General features: G+C 46.0%; 1 protein-coding gene across 6 annotated transcripts in view; it reads left to right on the top strand.

Moving 5' to 3' along the window:
- Nucleotides 1-10,947, top strand: part of LDLRAD4 (low density lipoprotein receptor class A domain containing 4) — a 390,804-nt gene extending 379,857 nt beyond the window's left edge. For all 6 annotated transcript variants that reach the window (XM_068147658.1, XM_068147659.1, XM_068147657.1 and 3 more), the window contains one exon: nucleotides 432-10,947. In XM_068147658.1, the coding sequence (XP_068003759.1) occupies nucleotides 432-974 (543 nt within the window). In that variant the 3' untranslated portion in view covers nucleotides 975-10,947. The remainder of the gene's footprint in view (nucleotides 1-431) is intronic.
- Nucleotides 10,948-18,553: the final 7,606 nt, after the last annotated feature.

An 18,553-nucleotide genomic window follows, 5' to 3' on the forward strand; every position in this document is an offset into this window, starting at 1 on the left:
GGTGGTACAGGAGGAGGTGGTAGGGTGAGGCTCAGACTGCAGTTTAAATCCAATATTGGGACATATTTGTAGAGCTAGTTCATTGTCCAGAGTGTTTCCGAGGTGCAGAAACAGAATTGTTTTCTCTCAGCTCCGTATATTTTAATGTCAGAAGGAGCTTTGCAAAGTCTTGGTCTTCATTCATGAAGCTGATCCTTCCTGCAGCTCCTACCTCTGCTTTTCACACACGTGTATGGGAGCACGTCTGTGCAGGATCTGCTGGTTTTGATCAAGGCAGGTGACAGAAGTGTTTTCTCTTGTATTGGTTCTTCATAAAGGTGCAGCACCCACAGTGCTTTGCTCAGACATGGAATCCCAAAATCATAAAGTAATTTAGGTTGGAAAAAGCCCTTAAGATTATGGAGTCACGTATGTGTCTCTTCCTGTTTCAGATCATGTATGCTCCAAGGTCCAGGGACAGGTTTACCACCCCATCTTTCATGCAGCGGGACCGTTTCAGTCGCTTCCAGCCCACTTACCCTTACATGCAGCATGAGATTGACCTTCCTCCAACCATCTCCCTCTCCGACGGGGAAGAGCCGCCGCCGTACCAAGGGCCCTGCACCCTGCAGCTCCGGGACCCAGAACAGCAGATGGAGCTCAACCGGGAATCCGTCAGGGCACCACCCAACAGAACCATTTTTGATAGCGACTTGATAGACATCTCAATGTACAATGGGGGCCCCTGCCCACCCAGCAGCAATTCGGGCATAAGTGCAACCAACTACAGCAGCAACGGAAGGATGGAAGGGCCACCCCCCACGTACAGCGAGGTCATGGGGCATTACCCCGGCTCCTCTTTTTTCCATCACCAGCACAGCAACGTGCCTCCTTCCTCACAGAGGGGGAGCAGACTTCAGTTTCAGCAGAACCATTCAGAGAGCACAATAGTCCCCAGCAAAGGCCAGGAGCGGAAGCCAGGAAACCTGGTCTAAGGGAGCCGCCCGGGTGCGTCCGAACTGCAGACAAGAGGCGGCAGCGGGGCGGCGGAGGAAGACCCCCGCGCTGCGGCACACGGCAGTGTCACCTGGTACCGCCCAGTAAAACCAAACCTGCGCACCAGGCCTTGGTTTCTGATTCCTTTCAGGGGAATTGCATGCAAAGCAGATGGGAAGAAATACAAACTTCCACTCGGTTTGTCTACGAGCAGTGTTTCAGGGGACGGGGGGGGGGGGGGGAGGGGGATATATTATTCATTGTTTTCTTTTTGTTTTTGTTTTAAATAAACTATTTCAATTATTTAATTCTAAAAGCTAACTTAGCACAGAAACGAGGCTGGTGCAGCCTGTTTTATACTCACTGCAGAAGGAAGAAGGTGGTTTTGCTAGATAAATGGGGGAAGAATTGGCCAGTTTGCTCTTTTTTGTTTGTGTTTGTTTTTCCTCCCAGGGTGTGGATTGGTTTGTTTTTTGGGTTTTTTTTTTTTTTTCTTTAATATGAAACAAAATTCCTGTTTTGTGTGCCAAGGTATAAAGTTGAGAAGTTAGGTGAATGCAAGGAATTAATTTGTGTTGTGATAAATGTGTTTTTAAAAGTTGCACTATCTTAATGTTTTAAAAAGAAGAAAAAAAAAATATATATGAGGGAACTGTTTTATGTGAAGTTCTTCTATATGTTGTCTTTTCACCTGTGGAATGATGAGAGAGCCCCAGAAGTAATCTGGAGGAGTTTGCTCCTCTCCCCCACCCCGAGTTTGCTCCTCTCCCCCCGCCCCCAAGTTTGCTATATAAAGGGGACAGGACTTAGCCTAACATCTCTCGACTTTTCCAAACCAAGGAATACAGGGGACGCTCGTTCTTTGCAATAATTTGCTTTCAAACAACAGTGCATCAGTGAAGTGTCTTGGAGACTTTTTGGATGGAAGAAGGCAAACAGGAAATCCCAGCACTTTCCACCACTTTTAGGGTTTAGCTTCTTTGCAGACTTCTTTTGTTCTTGTGGATGGTGAAACAAAGCCCCAGATGCGTTCATTCGCATTGACTGTAAGGAAGTGCTGCCTTTTCTTTCCCTTTCCATGGTGCAGTGTTGCCAGTACTGAACAGCTCTAGAGGTGACTTATTGCTTTGTCCTCGCTGTAGCCTGAGTTGTGTTTAGTTCCCATATGACATTATGCAATAAATGGTTTCCAAATGCAAGGTGGGTTTTTTCCCCTGCGATGCTGTTAGAACACGTCAGTCTCCGCTGTGGTTTTCGCTCTGTTTCACTCTTTGGATACTGAAGTTCAGTCCTGGAGATCCATTGTGTATTCAAAGCACGGTTGGATAGGAGGCCTTGAGCAATCTGGGCTAGTGGAGGGTGTCCTTGCCAGTGGCAGGAGGGTTGTAACTACATGATCTTCAAGATCCCTTCCAACCCAAACCATTCTACGAATCCTGTTGAAGTGAAGGGGCCTTTGTAGCTGTAGCACCCACCCCCCCAACACACATGCCATGCAGTTTCCACAGCAGTACTGAGATTGGCTGTGGTGCTGGCTTCTGCAGTATTGCTGGTTGTAGCACCAGCTATTCCCACTGCAAACAATCTTGCTCTGGGCCCTGTTGTGGAAACCCTTCTCTGTGGGTGTCATCTGGCTGATGCCAGCAAGACTACACTGGTGGGTGAAGATCGCTCCTTGTGTGTAAGCAAAGTGTCTATAAGCCCTGGTTTTGCCATGCTAGTCATAAGAGTAGTTGGAAAGTGTCACCTGCCTGTAAAGTGGCACATGGAGCGTTTGTCCTCTGGCTGTTCCTATGTGGAAGCACACACAGCACTGGAAGGCAGTTGACAAATGGTGATAGTGGCACCACAAGCACATGAAAAAGCACAACTTGCACTTAAAATGCATTTTGGAGATGGACTTAAAAGTAAGAACCTTTAGAGTCTTAGCTTGAGTAGTTTCTAATATATTTGTGTATGAGTGTGTCATAGACCTTTTGCTATTTCCTTGAGCCTTGTGCATAGCTAGGGGCAGCAGGCACTGAGTGCCCTGAGGGCTCTGGGGAGAGGAAAACCACGCCCTAGCACCTGGGCCCATGGCTGGAAGCTGGATTTCTGCAGGACTTCTGTACACCAGGGGCTCTGATAACTGAAGTGCATCTTTGATCTATGCAGAGTTTTAATGCCAAAACAGTGTGCGTGTCTGCGTGTGTGTTTTACAGGCCTCAGTGTAGGTGAATTCCTTTCTTCACAAAGGTAATTTGGTTTTATGCTGGTTTAGAAAACATTTGTGTAACTGCTAGTCTGAGTACGCAGCCTCATTTGTCTCTGTAATTGTTTTTTGGTGTGAGTCATGCTGGTAATGCAGAGTAACACTGCCTTCTGATGCATGTGTTACGTGAAGGGAGAAATAGAGATTGCGTGGTGGGATTTGCTTCTTTCTTTTGGTTTTTCCGCTCAGACCCACAGGACAGGTGTTAAGGAGATGACTAGGTGGCTGGCAGTCAGCTAAGGCTCTTGTCATGTCTGGTTTCTGGGAATAGAAGCTGTGAAATTAGTTCCTTTGCAGACAACCTATGAACATAATTCTTAGTAATACATTAAAAAGGGCAGAAGATCAAAGCAGCAAGTGTTGATTCTGGCCTTCAGCGACTTTTCTTGTCCTTCAGAAATGAGCTTTTCAGCCAGAGAATGTGTGCCTACACAGGTACTGTGCTGTTGCCTAAATGAGGATTATTTAGCTGAGAAGCCTTGAGGTGAGGGCAGCTGAAACTCAGTCATTGTGGCAGAGCACACCTGGACTGGGCCCTGGGCTTGCACTGCTTGAGTACCAACTTTTTCCCATGCACAGATCTCAGTGAAGTGAGCCTTGAAGTTACCTTCAGAGTCACCTCTTGGGAACATATTTCCTTTGCTATCTTTTCCCATCTCTGTATGCCCCTGGGTTTATATGCACTCCCCATCAGTGGAGTATGATTTGTGCACTGTGCTCTCTTTCTTGACTGAGGAAGTTTTTCTTTGACCTGTTCCAGTTCTGTAGAAAAGATTTGTTTAAAAAACCCAGCCAACTTGGCATATGCTCACCTGTTGGTTGCATTTCCTCTTGCATCTTTGCCTCCTCATGCTGTTCTGCTGTCCAAAGCTAATGTGCAGCCAACAGACCTGTCAGCTCTGAAAGTGCAGCTACCTATTGCTTGCTCTAAGTGAGCTTCCAATCTGCTACTTGTAGTTTTGGGTCCTCTTCCAGGAGTAAAAATGGTATTTTCTGGTCAATATTAGTGGTCCCTGCTGAGAGATCTCTGCTGCCAGTAGTGTAACTTTGCAATAGTGTGTGCTCTTCTATTTTTCCTTTAGTTGCAGTGAAAGGGAAAATGCCCTTGCTGGGAGGTAAAAGAAGGAATATCAGGAGCAGGTGGCACTGTCAGTCTTAGAAATGGGCAGTCTCTGAAAATAAGTATTCCCATCAAACATCTGTGGAAAACTCCCTTTGACAATATCCAGAATTAATCAACTCTGTTACACAGCCACTCCAAGGAAGCATTGTAAATTAGAAGAGATTTCTGCAAACCATAAATGCCTCCTTGCTGGTGTGTAGGTTCATGTGGGATGCACAGAACTCCCCATAATGTGTGGGGAGTTGTCTGTATGGTGGGTCATACTAACCTGAATTCTGGTTGCATCTCCTGACTTTTGTCTCATAACTCATCTTCCCAAAATCCAGGCCAGTGATGGTCCCACTTCAGAAACTTTCAAGTTGTTTGACTTTTTTTTAATTGTCCCCTTAAGAAATAAAGCATTGTGACCTCTATCCTACTGCAAAGGGTCTTTCTTCCCTTATGTGGCTTGGCACAGCTCCTGTCTTGGTGGTAAATATGCATCATCTTTGGTGTTATCCTTTGGTCTTGCATGGCTGGAAAAGGCAGGGGGCTTAGCAACAGAAGAGAGGTTTCTTTTCCAGTTTCTGATGGGAGCACTCAGCTCTAGTGCTGGATGTGGTTGGGTTCATCTCAGCGCTGTTCAAACAGGCTCTCTGAATGTGATGCTGTGTAAAGATGTGAGTGAGGAATATGAAGTCTGGTCAATGGAGCCGTGTTCAGATCCCTTTCCTGTGGTGTGTGGCACGTGCAGGATTCATGATACTTTGTGTAACAAGGTGGGCTTTGTCGGGGAGGATCTGCTGAAGCTACTCCTAGCCTTGTCACTGATGAACTCTGCGCTTAACCCAGTCTGTATGGTGTGACTTCATTAAGCACACTTCTTCCTTCTCAGTGTGATAACTGGGATGCATGCCCTGTGTACGAGTTCTTGATGGGCAGCGAGGATGACATTCATGTTCCTGCAGTCATGGAATCCGCAGGACCCGTGGGTCAAGCTGCACTTTGTTTGGCTTTTGGCTTTTTGTTATTGTTGCTTGCCCACTTCTCCCACTAGTATGTCCCAGCTGGAAGCTGCTCCTGTTGTCCCAGAGCTATGAATTTTTGCATTGCAGAAATACATTAAAAAGTGAGTTTGTTTTTGGTTGGGTTGGTTGGTTTGTCTGTTTCTGTGAATGTGGTCCAGGGAAGGCCAGGGAGTCAAGTTACTTTTTCAGTCTGCAAGAATGCACTTTCTTTGCAATTGGGAAGAAAGTCTTGTTCTGCAGGAGACCCCTGTGTGTCAGCTGTCTGGAACAGTGCTGTCCAAAGCAGTCACTTCTAACCCTGCCAGTTAGTGAGATACTGGACCTTAAAACCCACACTCTGATCTGTAAGGAACATTGGAATCGTTTGGAGATGACTGGTTACTAACCTTTCTCTGAGCCTTAAGCACTCAGGGTAACTAAGGTAACCTGGTTTCACAGGCAGAGAATGCATGTGGTCCAAAATTTATCTTTACTTGCTTTTTCTCCTCCCCCAAGGAGGGAAAGTGTTCAGGATCATTCACAAGTGTTCAAAGCCAGATTGGATGGGGCCTTGAGCAACCTAGTGTCATAGGATGTGTCCCTGCCTGTGGCAGGGGGGTTGGAACTAGATGATCTTTCAGGTCCTTCCAACCCAGACCATTGTTTGATGACTACCATGAAGTTGTATCCATGCTTGTGTGTGTGTCTGTGCATCCTACCCCTGGATTATATTAGTTCCTATTCCCTAATCACCTTCCAGAAGTGCTAATGGCTCTATGTTGTGCTCTCAGGAATATTGACAGCTCATTTGTCAAGCAGCTTGAAGCATGAGGAATATTTGCTTTCCAGCCCTGTAAATGTCACAGCCCTGGGTTTTGTTTTTATGGGTTCTTGCTGTGCCAATTCTTGCCCATTGGTGCACTTAGGCCATCTTCCAACAGCTCTCTCCTTTTGGGTGAGTAATGAGAAATCCTCAAACTTCTCGGGCAGGCCTGATGCAGACCTCATGTACTGATGTAGAGGAAGGAAATGCACTTCATGTGCTCTGAATCTCAGAAGCTTGCTCAAACCTAGCTGATGCTGAGAACCATTGCACAGTGGGCTCAGATGAAGGCTGCCTCTTGCTTACATCTTTGCTTTTCACATAAAGGCTGTTGCAGATCATTTCATTACACATCTGGTCTCTTCCTGCACTGCCTTGCCTGCTTGCCAGCCAGTGCTAGTGTAACTGTCCTCTAAAATAACCCCAAATGTGGCAATTGTTTAAAACCCTTGGGAAGAGGCACTCTTGTGGAGTTGTCTGAGACCTGCTGAGGCCTTGTAGAGCATGGAACAATCCCTTGTGAGGGTGTGATGAATTGAGAGGCATTTCCTGTCAGAGCACTCTTCTTGTTTCCTTAGGAAATTGAAGTTTAATGTTTTGAGAGTGACCCAGCTGCAAACCTGCACCAGCAAAAAGAGAGCCCTTTTTCTTGGTGCAGCTCTGTTAAGGAAATTAGTGAAGCTGCACCACCAAGTTCAGCCTCCAATCCCCACATCAGACCTCTTCCCTGCAAACTCAGACCTAGATGCTAGTTCCTCTGAAGTGCTTTACCAACTAGTGAGAACCACAGGCCCCAGTGGAGAAAACCACAACTCTTCCAGTGGCTTTTGTAACCACTCAATGCATTTCTCCTGCTTTCCAAAGCAAAACCCAAGCCACTGAGGAATGTTGCAAACTCTCCTGCCTCTTACTCCTTGCCTTGCTGTCATCTCGTCCATTTTTAGACTGAACACAAGCAACCTGGGTGTTGCTAGCATCACTTTCCTGCTCTGAAAGGCCTTCCCTTTTTATGTTGACTAACAACAAATAAAGAAACTTGATATCTTCTCCTATCCCTCCCAACAGCCATGTGAGAGGACTCTCTCACTTCTTTGCTGTATTGCTGCTGCCTGTTTGAATGGTGTGGTGTGTGAGCTTTCTGGAACAGCGTGGTGTGTGTAGGATCTTATGGATGATGAAGCTGTCTCTTCTTTTCCTTCCTTCATTTGTGCTTGTCTGTCTGCTGTGGTAGGTTGATCAATAAATTGTACATGTCCACATTAGGTATCATTTGGAGGAGGTTTGCCTGTCAGTAGTTTGTAAGCAACTAAGGTGCCTCGCGTTCAGGTCTGAGCAGATAGGAATCCCCTTGCACTCAAGAGGGCCTGATCCAAAGCCTGGTGAAGTTGGTACAAAGACTCTTGCTGGCTCCAAGGGGCTTTGGATCAGACTTTAAGCTTCCACCTTTGTTGTGCCTCACTTGAAATGGTGCTTTTTTCAGTTATCTGTCCCTTTTATTTTTTTCCCCCCTGAGTTTTGTTGGGTTTTTTTCTCCTTTGTATGGTGCTGTGTATAACTTGAATATATTATGCACATATCCTACCCAATGGGTAGAACAAACAAGCATACAAAAACAAATAGATGTTGTTAATACTGTAAGATAATGTATAGATGATACCAGTTTTAACACACACACACACACACACACACACACACAAAACAAATGATAATGGCATGGACTTTGTGAATGCCAACTTCTGTGCTCAGTCCTTTTATGTAGGAAAACTTGCAAGTGAATGCATACAAATGACACAAAGCCTATGGATTTTATTTTCCTATTAAATATCAATATAGCCTCACAAGGGTAGAGTTGGAACCAATCCTTTTGGAGTAGCCTGTGTATAGTGATCGGTTGGTTGATGCATCTTGGCTGTGAAGACTTGTTGGTGGGTTTTTTGTCTGTGGTATGTTTTGGGTTTGGTTTTGGTTTTTTTTATGGTGTGTGTGTGTGTCACTTTAAGAAAAAGCTTAAAAAAAACCCCCACCCACAAACCAAAACCTCCACAGCTTTATCTTTGCAACTAGATGCTGCTTCTGTTTGTTGCTGAGTGGAAACAGTATTAGTTCACAACTTCTCCAGCAGATAATATTTTTTATTATCATCCTTAATTACTTTTTTGTTTTGGTTAGAAATGGGTTAAAAACCTTGTGAACCTTTTTATTCACAAATCCTAGATTGGAAGTGAAGCTCAGACAAGTGGGAACTGACCCAAACTGCTCCTGCAAAATGGGATCTAGGCCAACAAGAGTTTTGTTAGAACAGCCAGCCCTTGCTCAGTGCCCACCACTGGTTGGTGATGCTGCCACTGCAAACTTGTCCTCAGGCTTGGTGTAGGCTGGGGCTCACTGGTGACCTGTGTAGTTGCAGGGCTGCAAGCTGCAAGGGTAGACAAGAAAAGCTGCAAGTTGGTTATGTGACCTGAATGTAGGGTTTGGGCACGAGCTGTGAGTTGTTGGCAGCTCTGCTGCTGCGTTGGCCTTGGACAGCAATGGCTTAACCCAGGTTTGTCTGTGAGATTATGGAGAAATACCTAAACCTGTTCAGACCCAGCATGGGAAATGGTGTGGAAAGTAGCTCAACACTTTCTCTGCCAGGCTCCCTGGGCACTTTGGTTCTCCCTTGGTGTCCTCACACGTTTGGCTCTCTGTCGCCGTCCTCGCCGCACAGGCTCTTTGGTAAAGCAAATACCTCAGGAAAACTCACCATGAAGTTCTAGTGTAGAGACTTGCAGATGCTGACCTATTTTTCTAAACTGTTTGTTCTAACTTTCCCAGGATGGTAGATGGTACAGAAGTCTGTTGGTCCAAGCCAGACTAGGCCTCTCACAGATGGATACTGACTAACCTTTCATAGATACTGGTGTCTGTATGTAGCTTTTTATACTGGTCAGGCTTCAACCACAGATGGAAGGTAGCAGCGTGTTGGGATACCTTTCTGTTTGGTTTTTCAGATGACTGGCTAAAAGCTATGCTAAAAACTCAGGGGGCCTTCTCCAGGGCCCAGTGAAGTCAGTGGTGAGGCTTCCTCTGCTTTGTGTGGGGACCTTTCAGTCTGGTCACACTGGAGGATGGCACCTTGGTGCACAGCTCTTCATGACTTCTCTGTCGACCTGAAACTTCAGCCACATTTTGTCTGTAAATACCTTTTTAAAAGCCCTCATAGGAGTCCTGTACCTGAATGTTGATCGTGGTTGGGGTTTTTTGTTTTGTTTTAAAGAAGTGGGTAAGTTGGTTTTTTTATGGCCAGTTCTGCATCATCAAGCCTTTACAGGTAGCTTGTATCCATCTCTCTCTTAATTGAGCTCTTCTGTCAGTAAGCACGTACCATAGGGACATATTTTTCATGACTGCCATTTGTTAACTCACCTATCGTTTGTCAGGGCATGGAGTTCGTTGTTTTGAGAGTATCTCATGTGGCCACCTTCACATTTCTGTGTGCACTGCAGTTCCACTTCTGTGCATGAAGGACAAAAAAAAGAGAAAACAAAAAACCAAACCCAGGCCTGGACTAGGAAGACTGTACAGAGCAAACCTCCTGCTGGAGGAATCTAGGGTAGGATTTATCATAACAAAACTTGCATATTGAGTGGACCAAACCCGAGCATGTCTGCTTTCAGAGACACTAATTTACTTTGAAGCTGCAGTGGCAAGAGCAGACTCTCCCTTCGGTGTATTCACAGCTGTGTTCGTGCTCCTCCCTTTGCCACAAAGCACAGCAGGCAGCCAAGATGTTTAAAAGAAGTGTAAGCAAAAGTTAATGACAGCCTCAGGCACCATAGACCTGGGCAGCAAAAATAACAACAAAACCAGAATAATTAATAATAATAATAAATAATTTTTAAATCACTTTAATACTCTTTAACAAAGCTTTTTCTACTCAAAGACTTGTGTAAGGATCTGTAGGGGTTTTATCTTTATATAGCTATCAGCTGCCCAGTGCTGCTGTGCACAGAGCATTGCACCCTGCCCTGGACACAGTCAGGCTGCTACACTGAAAATTTAACCATCAAATGCCTGGATTTCGAGCCTTGACCCTTTCTTTGTTGTTTCTTGCCAGTTCCTTTACAGTGCAAAATGCTTTGTTTGCTGTATGGATTTTACTATTTTTGTTACCTTTTCACGTTTGGTTGGGTGTTGTTTTTTTTTCTCCCCCCTCTTTGTTGCTCTCTCTCCAACATTGTGGCTTTCAAGATCCCATCGTTTCAAGGCATCTCTCTGTTTATATTGTCCATTTTGTTTCAAGCTATTCTGAAATATGTACAGCACTATCAACAATATTTAATCTTTCTTTTAAAAAAGCAAAAAGTTATTGTAAAAAAAAACAAAGCTATTAAAAACCCAGTAAAGTCTTCTGTTGGTTTTTCTTTTTCCTCCTTTCTTTTATACAACTGTATTGGAATTTCTCAGTAGCTGTTCATGTGATGCTATGACAAACCTGGCTTGCTTTAATTATTATTTGACTTTCTTTGTTTTTTTCCTTCCCAGTTTTACTTTTTAACACAATTAATTTGTTGCTTATTTTCCACTCCCAGTTATATACAGGAAAAGATTTCAACTGTTGTGTATCTGACTCTTAATTGAGCAAATGGTGATGTCCTAGTTTTTAGACCTAAGGTCTGTTTATTGCAATACTTTTAAAGGAAGATGTTGCTCTAAGTGCTGTTGTTAGTTTTAAATACAGATTTTATGCTTGTTCTTAATATGCTGTGGTTAAACCATGGCACAAAGTTATTAAAAATCATGAAATGCATTTGTCTCCTGTTGAATTTATTTCCTCTCTGGAGGGAATTAAAAACCAACCAAAACTCCATGAAACACACAGGGAAAAGAAAAAGAAGTTGGGACATTGGAGTGGTCTCCTGCAACACAAATACTTGGCTTTTCTCTTGCTGGTTTGCAGCTGGCAACCAGTGATGATTGTTATCAAACCACAGAATCACAGAATGGTCTGGGGTAGAAGGGACCTTCAAAAGCCCAACCCCCTCTGCAGGCAGCAGAGGCATCCTCAACTAGATCAGGCTGCCCAGAGCCCTGTCCAGCCTGACCTTCTTCCTCTCCAACCTGATCTCCTTCTGTGATCAGGTGACCCACCTGGTGGATGTGGGGAGGACTTCAGCAAGGCCTTTGACACCGTCCCCCACAGCAAACTCCTGGCCAAGTTGTCAGCTCCTGGCTTGGACTGCAACACTCTGTGCTGGGTTAGGAAGTGGCTGGAGGGCCGGGCCCAGAGAGTGGTGGTGAATGGTGCCACATCCAGCTGGTGGCCAGTCACCAGTGGCATCCCCCAGGGATCAGTGCTCGGCCCTGTCCTCTTTAACATCTTCATTAATGATCTGGATGAGGGAGTTGAGTCAGTCATCAGCAAGTTTGCAGATGACACCAAGTTGGGAGCAGATGTTAGTCAGTTAGAGGGTTGAAGGGCTCTGCAGAGGGACCCTGACCGGCTGGACAGATGGGCAGAGTCCAAAAAGATGATATTCACCAAATCCAAGTGCCGGGTGCTGCACCTTGGTCATGGCAACCCCATGCAGAGCTATAGGCTGGGGTTGGAGTGGCTGGAGAGCTGCCAAACAGAGAGGGACCTGGGGGTGCTGATTGACAGCTGCCTAAACATGAGCCAGCAGTGTGCCCAGGTGGCCAAGAGGGCCAATGGCATCCTGGCCTGCATTAGGAATAGTGTGGCCAGCAGGAGCAGGGAAGTCATTCTGCCCCTGTAGTTTACCTTGGTTAGGCCACACCTTGAGTACTGTGTCCAGTTCTGGGCCCCTCAGTTTAAGAAGGACATCAAAACACTTGAAGGTGTCCAGAGAAGGGCAACAAGGCTGGGGAGAGGCCTTGAGCACAAGCCGTAGGAGGAGAGGCTGAGGGAGCTGGGATTGTTTAGCCTGGAGAAGAGGAGGCTCAGGGGTGACCTCATTGCCCTCTACAACTACCTGAAGGGTGGTTGTAGCCATGAAGGGGTTGGTCTCTTCTCTCTGGCAACCAGCACCAGAACAAGAGGACACAGTCTCAAGCTGCGCCAGGGGAAGTTTAGGCTCAAGGTGAGGAGAAAGTTCTTCACCGAGCGAGTCATTCGTCATTGGAATGTGCTGCCCAGGGAGGTGGTGGAGTCACCGTCCCTGGAGGTGTTCAAGAGGAGATTGGATGTGGCACTTGGTGCCATGGTTTAGTAGTCATGAGGTCTTGGGTGACAGGTTGGACTTGATGATCTTTGAGTCTCTTCCAACCATGGTGATACTGTGACCTTGAATATCTCCAGGCATGGGGCCTCAGCCACCTCTCTGGGCAGCCCATTCCAGTGTTCCACCACCCTCATGGTAAAGAACTTGTTCCTAATATCTAGATCTACTCTTTTCTAGTGTGAAGCCATTGCCCCTCGCCCTATTGCTGCAGGCCTTTGTAAACAGTCTCCATCCATTTCCAAGGCCCCTTTCAGCTACTGGAAGGCTGCTATTAGGTCTCCCTGGAGCCTCCTCTTCTCCAGGCTCAACAACTCCAGCTCCCTCAGCCTATCTTCATAGCAGAGGTGCTCTGATTGTTTTTGTGGCCTTCCTGGACCTGCTTCATCAGGTCCATGTCATTCCTGTATTGAGGGCTCTAGAGCTGGACACAGTACTCCGGGTGAAGTCTCAACAGAGCAAAGTGGCAGAATCACCTCACTAAGGAATTGGAGGGTGGTCTCAATGCTTGAAGCATCTGGGTGAGCCCAGGGAAGTGGGTGTCTGGTGATGATTTTGGGTCAATGTTCTGACCCTCAGCCTTTGGAAGTAATGCTGATTGCAGGTGTTTCTGTGCTCCCTCTCTCTGCCACAGGGTGAGCAGTAGCAGGAAGCAGCTGTGTCAGAGCACCTGCCTGTCATTTCCATTTATGTCTAAAGTGATGTTTTATTTAGCATGATTATTAATGAAATCATTATCTTGTATTTCATACCTGTGCTTGTGCTTGCTGAAGCTGGAGCTCATACTTCAGACCTGGGGCTCTCTGGCAGGTCATGAGGTCTGCTGTGGGAGCTTCCAGTCTCTGTCCATTTCTGACACCTTGCCTTTGTGTTCCCCTCAGGTAGGAATGAGGGCACATTCCCCTTGCTGCTGTCCTTTTGCAATGTCTGGATTCTTCAAATGTTACAATACTGATTCTTCATTTTAGAGCAACCATTTTCTTGTTCTCCAACCACCCTGAGTTATCTTTCCTCCATCTACAGCATTTGGATTCTTTAGTGCATAGAAAACTGCTTGTTCCTTACTTCTTAGAAGTGCTCCAAATCGTCAAGCTTCTCCTCTACTGTCTGAACCCTGCACTCCCTGGAAACTGCCTTTTCCTTCTCTCCTTCTTTCCTTCTTTCCTTCTCTCCTTCTTCTTTCCTTCTTTCCTTCTCTCCTTCTTCTTTCCTTCTTTCCTTCTCTCCTTCTTCTTTCCTTCTTTGCTTCTCTCCTTCTCCCCTTCTCTCCTTCTTTCCTTCTTTCCTTCTTTCCTTCTCCCCTTCTCTCCTTCTTTCCTTCTCTCCTTCTTTCCTTCTCTCCTTCTTTCCTTCTCTCCTTCTTTCCTTCTTTCCTTCTCTCCTTCTTTCCTTCTTTCCTTTTTTCCTTCGCTCCTTCTTTCCTTCTCTCCTCTCCTTCTCTCCTTCTTCTTTCCTTCTTTCCTTTTTTCCTTCTTTCCTTTTCTCCTTCTCTCCTTTTTTCCTTCTCTCCTTCTCTCCTTCTTTCCTTCTTTCCTTCTCTCCTTCTTCTTTCCTTCTTTCCTTCTCTCCTTCTTCTTTCCTTCTTTCCTTCTCTCCTTCTTCTTTCCTTCTTTGCTTCTCTCCTTCTCCCCTTCTCTCCTTCTTTCCTTCTTTCCTTCTTTCCTTCTCCCCTTCTCTCCTTCTTTCCTTCTCTCCTTCTTTCCTTCTCTCCTTCTTTCCTTCTCTCCTTCTTTCCTTCTTTCCTTCTCTCCTTCTTTCCTTCTTTCCTTTTTTCCTTCGCTCCTTCTTTCCTTCTCTCCTCTCCTTCTCTCCTTCTTCTTTCCTTCTTTCCTTTTTTCCTTCTTTCCTTTTCTCCTTCTCTCCTTTTTTCCTTCTCTCCTTCTCTCCTTCTTTCCTTCCTTTTTTGTAAATTTATTTATTGTTGTTGAGCCCTGCTTTGATCTTTTGCTTAACGGGGTTTTAATTGTATTTGTATTTGTTTTAGAATATGCCATTCTGTTTGATTGTGCTTTAATATCTCTGCCAATGGTTACAGCTCAGAACTGGGCTATTACTGGGCTGTCTCATCTCAGTAGGGTTACTTTTTTCCTTCCTCTTAAAAGATTAATACAGTGGCTGCTGCAAGTCCTGTGAAACCTCTAGGTCTGGCTTCCAGGCTCCCAGCAGTATTGCGTCTCATTACAAACACCCTAACATCCCCAACCCCTTTTCTTCCACAGACTCCCCCCCTCTGTAATGAGGCTTCATTCCTCAGACAAAAATTAATTAGGCTTCTCTCATTATCACTGTTTTGATCGGGTTGTGCTTTAAACGAGTTCTAATTAAAATGCACATTTTAAAGACCTTGCTGCTGGATCCCATTCTGCTGGCTTGCTTCTGCCGCGCCGATGCCCTGCTTTTGTGCGGCTTGCATTGTGCCACTTTGACAGAAATTGAGCATTGATTAAGATAAAAGCTTGCACTTTTGTGGCTGTTGTTGGGTTTTGCTTGTTTTCTACTTTTAATTGTTTTGTTCCCCCCACCCCGACTGGAGAGTGGGGGTGGAGCAGTATCCCCTATGCTCAGTAACATGCCTGGTCCCAGAGTGTTAACAATCATCTGCACATGGTACTGTTTCACTGCCTATCTCTGCTCACCTTAGGTGTTCCAAGTTGCCCTTAAATACCTTACTTAAGTTGGCAGGACTGCATGGTCTGACTCAGTGATGTCTGTCACATACTAAGCTGGAGGCAGCTTTGCTGTGTTGCCAGTGGATGTACTAACTACAGTTGCAGGAGGGCCATTGAAGGCTTCCTCTCCTTAATAAAGGGACCGAGGTGTAAACCAGAAGATGCTTACCATGAAACATTTTGTACCTTTTAATGGTTTCCACTAGAAAGCACATTGTAGAACAGTGCTAGCAGTATTTTAACAGTGAGGAAGTGCACATCAAAGCAAGTCCCTGTGCAGTCTGTGATAGTGCTTGGGAATAATCATAGAATGAGGTCATCTAGCCCAATCCGTGTCCAGTTAGCAAGGACATCTTCAGCTGCAGCAGGTTGCTCATCTAACCTGACCTGGAATGTTTCCAGGGATGGGGCTTCAACCATTTCTCTGGGCATATAAACTTCCCATCACCACCAGTCTCCACCACCTGTGAGACCGTTTCCTTCTGCTCACTCCTCACATTCACCCCTGTCTTGTATAGAGAGATTTATTCTGTGTTTGGGTGGCGGGTGCAAGCAACCACAACATAGCCACCCCTTGCCCAGAGAAAGAGTGCATCTTTCTCATAGAGGCCAAAATGCCATCCTTGAGCCCCAGAAGCAACCTCCAATGCCAGCACCAGCTCACTCCAGATTAATTCAACATTTTCAGACATTACAGTGATTGACAGCGGAGTTGAGTGGAAAATTCCAGTTTAATCCAGCTCTGTGTGCCACAGACATGGGCTCAGACAGCTTGACCTACATTTAACCCTGGGCAGCAAGAAACTCTTAGGGGAAAAAGAGAAAAAAAAAAAAGGGGGGAAAAAATAGAAAAAAGTAAGTCCTTTTCATCTGAAAGCACTGAGAGTGTTCCAGCTTATTATGTGCCCCTGTGTATACCCATGCACACATCACTCGGCTATAGTGCTGTGAATATTTCATAAGTGGAGCCAAGCTTGCCCTAGTTGGCTTTCCTGGGTGAAGCAAACATGTAAGTGAAATTAAAAAAAGCAGAAATGTGCTTGCATAGCCATTCAGCAGGGTTTATGGCAGCAGCACAATGTGTAGGAGCGAGCTCTTGCCTGGCAATGGAGTTGGGATTGTTAAGTGCTGTAAAATCTGCTTACGGCTGCAAACTTCACAGCTCTAGGGGGGAAAAAACCAAACCTGATGAGCTGCTGACTTTCACTGATGTTGTGTCAGGAAAAGCCTAACAGGTAAGGCTTGACTGACTGACTGCAACCTCAGTCTGGTTCCTTTGGCCCCTTCCATTCTGCAGATCAAAGGCACTGATAGTTCCTTGGGCTGTTTGTTTTGGCTGGTGGCTGGTGAGGGCTGGGTGTCACAGCAAGAGCTGTACTGGCACCTATTTAAAGCCCTGTGGCTGAGAGAGACCCACGCCAGCTCCTCCACACACAAGCCCTCTCACCTTTGACTGTGAGGCTGCATGTTCTGCTGATGCTGGACCTGTAGATAAGAAAATACACCCCCTAGCTCCAGCTATGTGCTAGGAAACCGGCACTTCCCTACTGTAAAATGATGCTCTGGCAGGAAAATGGCATCAGGTACACTCAGATGGCCACGTGGCAGTGACACGGAAGGAAAAAAGCTTCTGTCTGCAGTAAAAACCATACTCAAGAGTGACTCATGCAGCTGTGCTGCCAGTGCTGCCTGGGCACTGGCCTCTTCCCTCTTTCCTTAAAGCAGATGTGCCACATGCATCGATTCATAGAGGGGTTTGGGCTGGAAGTGATCTCAAAGATCATCTATTTCCAAGCCCCTTGCCATAGGCAGGGACATTTCTACTAGCCCAGGTTGCTCAAGGCCTCATCCAGCTTGGCCTTGAACACTTCCAGGGAGAGGACATCCATGACCTCCCTGTGCATCCTATTCCAGTGCCTGATCGCCCTTACTGTAAAGACTGTCTTCCTGATATCCAGTCTGGATTTGCTCGCCTCAGGCTTCAAACCATTCACTCTCAGCCTATCACAACAATCCATTGTAGAAAGTCCCTTCCTGGCTTCCTTGTAAGCCCCTTTCAGGTTACTGGAAGGCCACAATAAGGTCTCCCCAGAGCATTCTCCAGGCTGAATAATCCCAGCCCCTTCTTTTTACCCCATCAAGGATTGATCTTTATGGCAATGGACAAGGTTTAGAGACACAGGGCTTCACCTTTGAAGGTGGGCACTGCCACAACCACCATTATTCCTTGAGACTCTTGGCCAGAGCTGCACTTGCTGCTGCATCTGTGAGGAGCAGATGCTCTCTGTGCACTCAGAGCTGATCCATGCCATGGGGCTGTCTCACATCACTTGGCACCTGCAAAGCTCTGCGCAGCATTCAGCTAGCCCAGTTCTGCACAGAACAACGAACAGAGTTGTAGATGGCTTGTTGGAGGTTGTTTTGCTTAACCAGTAACTGTAAAAAACAAATACATTCTGGAAAACAAACTAAAGACCCCAACTCATCCAAAGGCCCACAAAACAACAGCAACCCCACCAAGAAAGCAAACCAACCAACCCCCACCCCCAGAAACAAACAAAAACACCCAGTGATGGAGAATTTAGCTGAGGTAGGGGCTCCCCCGGTTGCAGTTTAGTTTCTTTCTGGCCACTTGTTCAGACCCAGAAGCAGGCAGAAATGTTTGTTTGTAGTTACCTCTCTTTGTGCAATTCTTGCCCTGCTGTATTGGCTCTGGGTTTCTTGTTTTGTCATTCCTAAGCAATCCTGTGTGGCCTTCCCTGTGTCCCCTTGTCTGTGATTGTCCAATCAATTCCTCAAGCTCAAGCCCAAACTCAACACTGCATGTTGGCTCCACAGGCTTTTGAAATCAAGATGTATTATTTCTGCTAAAGATGATCATCTTCAGCAAAAGAGCCAGGTAATTGCCAGGGGATAATTATGAGGCGCTAATTATTATTGTCGCTGGCAGTAAGTGATGAACAAGGATGAACACAGCACGGTGCTCGGAGCTGGCACTCTGCCAGGGGACACAACCAGAGAAAAGTGTTTTCACTTTGCCTCCAGCCCCACCCTGGCCCCTTGTCAGGCTCTGACCTGTCACCTGGGCTGTTTGGGAGACCAGTAGAGTTCCAGCCCCTATTTGGGCTGTGCCTTCAGCTCTGGCAGTAACTTCAGTGATGATACTGGGTCTTATTTAGACAATTATTTTGACTGCCCCCCCCCGGAGATGGACCCTGGCTTCCAGCCACAGAAACCCACCAGCAAGGAGAAGTCTACCCCAGTATTGTGGCAACAGCCATAGAAGCTTAGTTATAAGCAAGACACAAGGACAAAAGTCAAACTTTAGCCTATATTTAAAACTGTGGTGCAGCTGGGTACTTGCTGGGCACCCAGTGAACTAATGTCACTCCTTCCCTAGCTGGCCCAGGCCCTCTGCACTAATAAGGCAGTGCATTGGTATAGTCCAACCTGAAGCAAGGCCACCACTACAACTAACTGCAGTGAACTAATTGTCACAAGAGCTCCT

This window comes from Melanerpes formicivorus, unplaced genomic scaffold, assembly GCF_026170545.1.
Source record: "Melanerpes formicivorus ecotype bairdi unplaced genomic scaffold, bMelFor1.0.p_v2 SCAF_15, whole genome shotgun sequence".
NCBI lineage: Eukaryota > Metazoa > Chordata > Aves > Piciformes > Picidae > Melanerpes > Melanerpes formicivorus.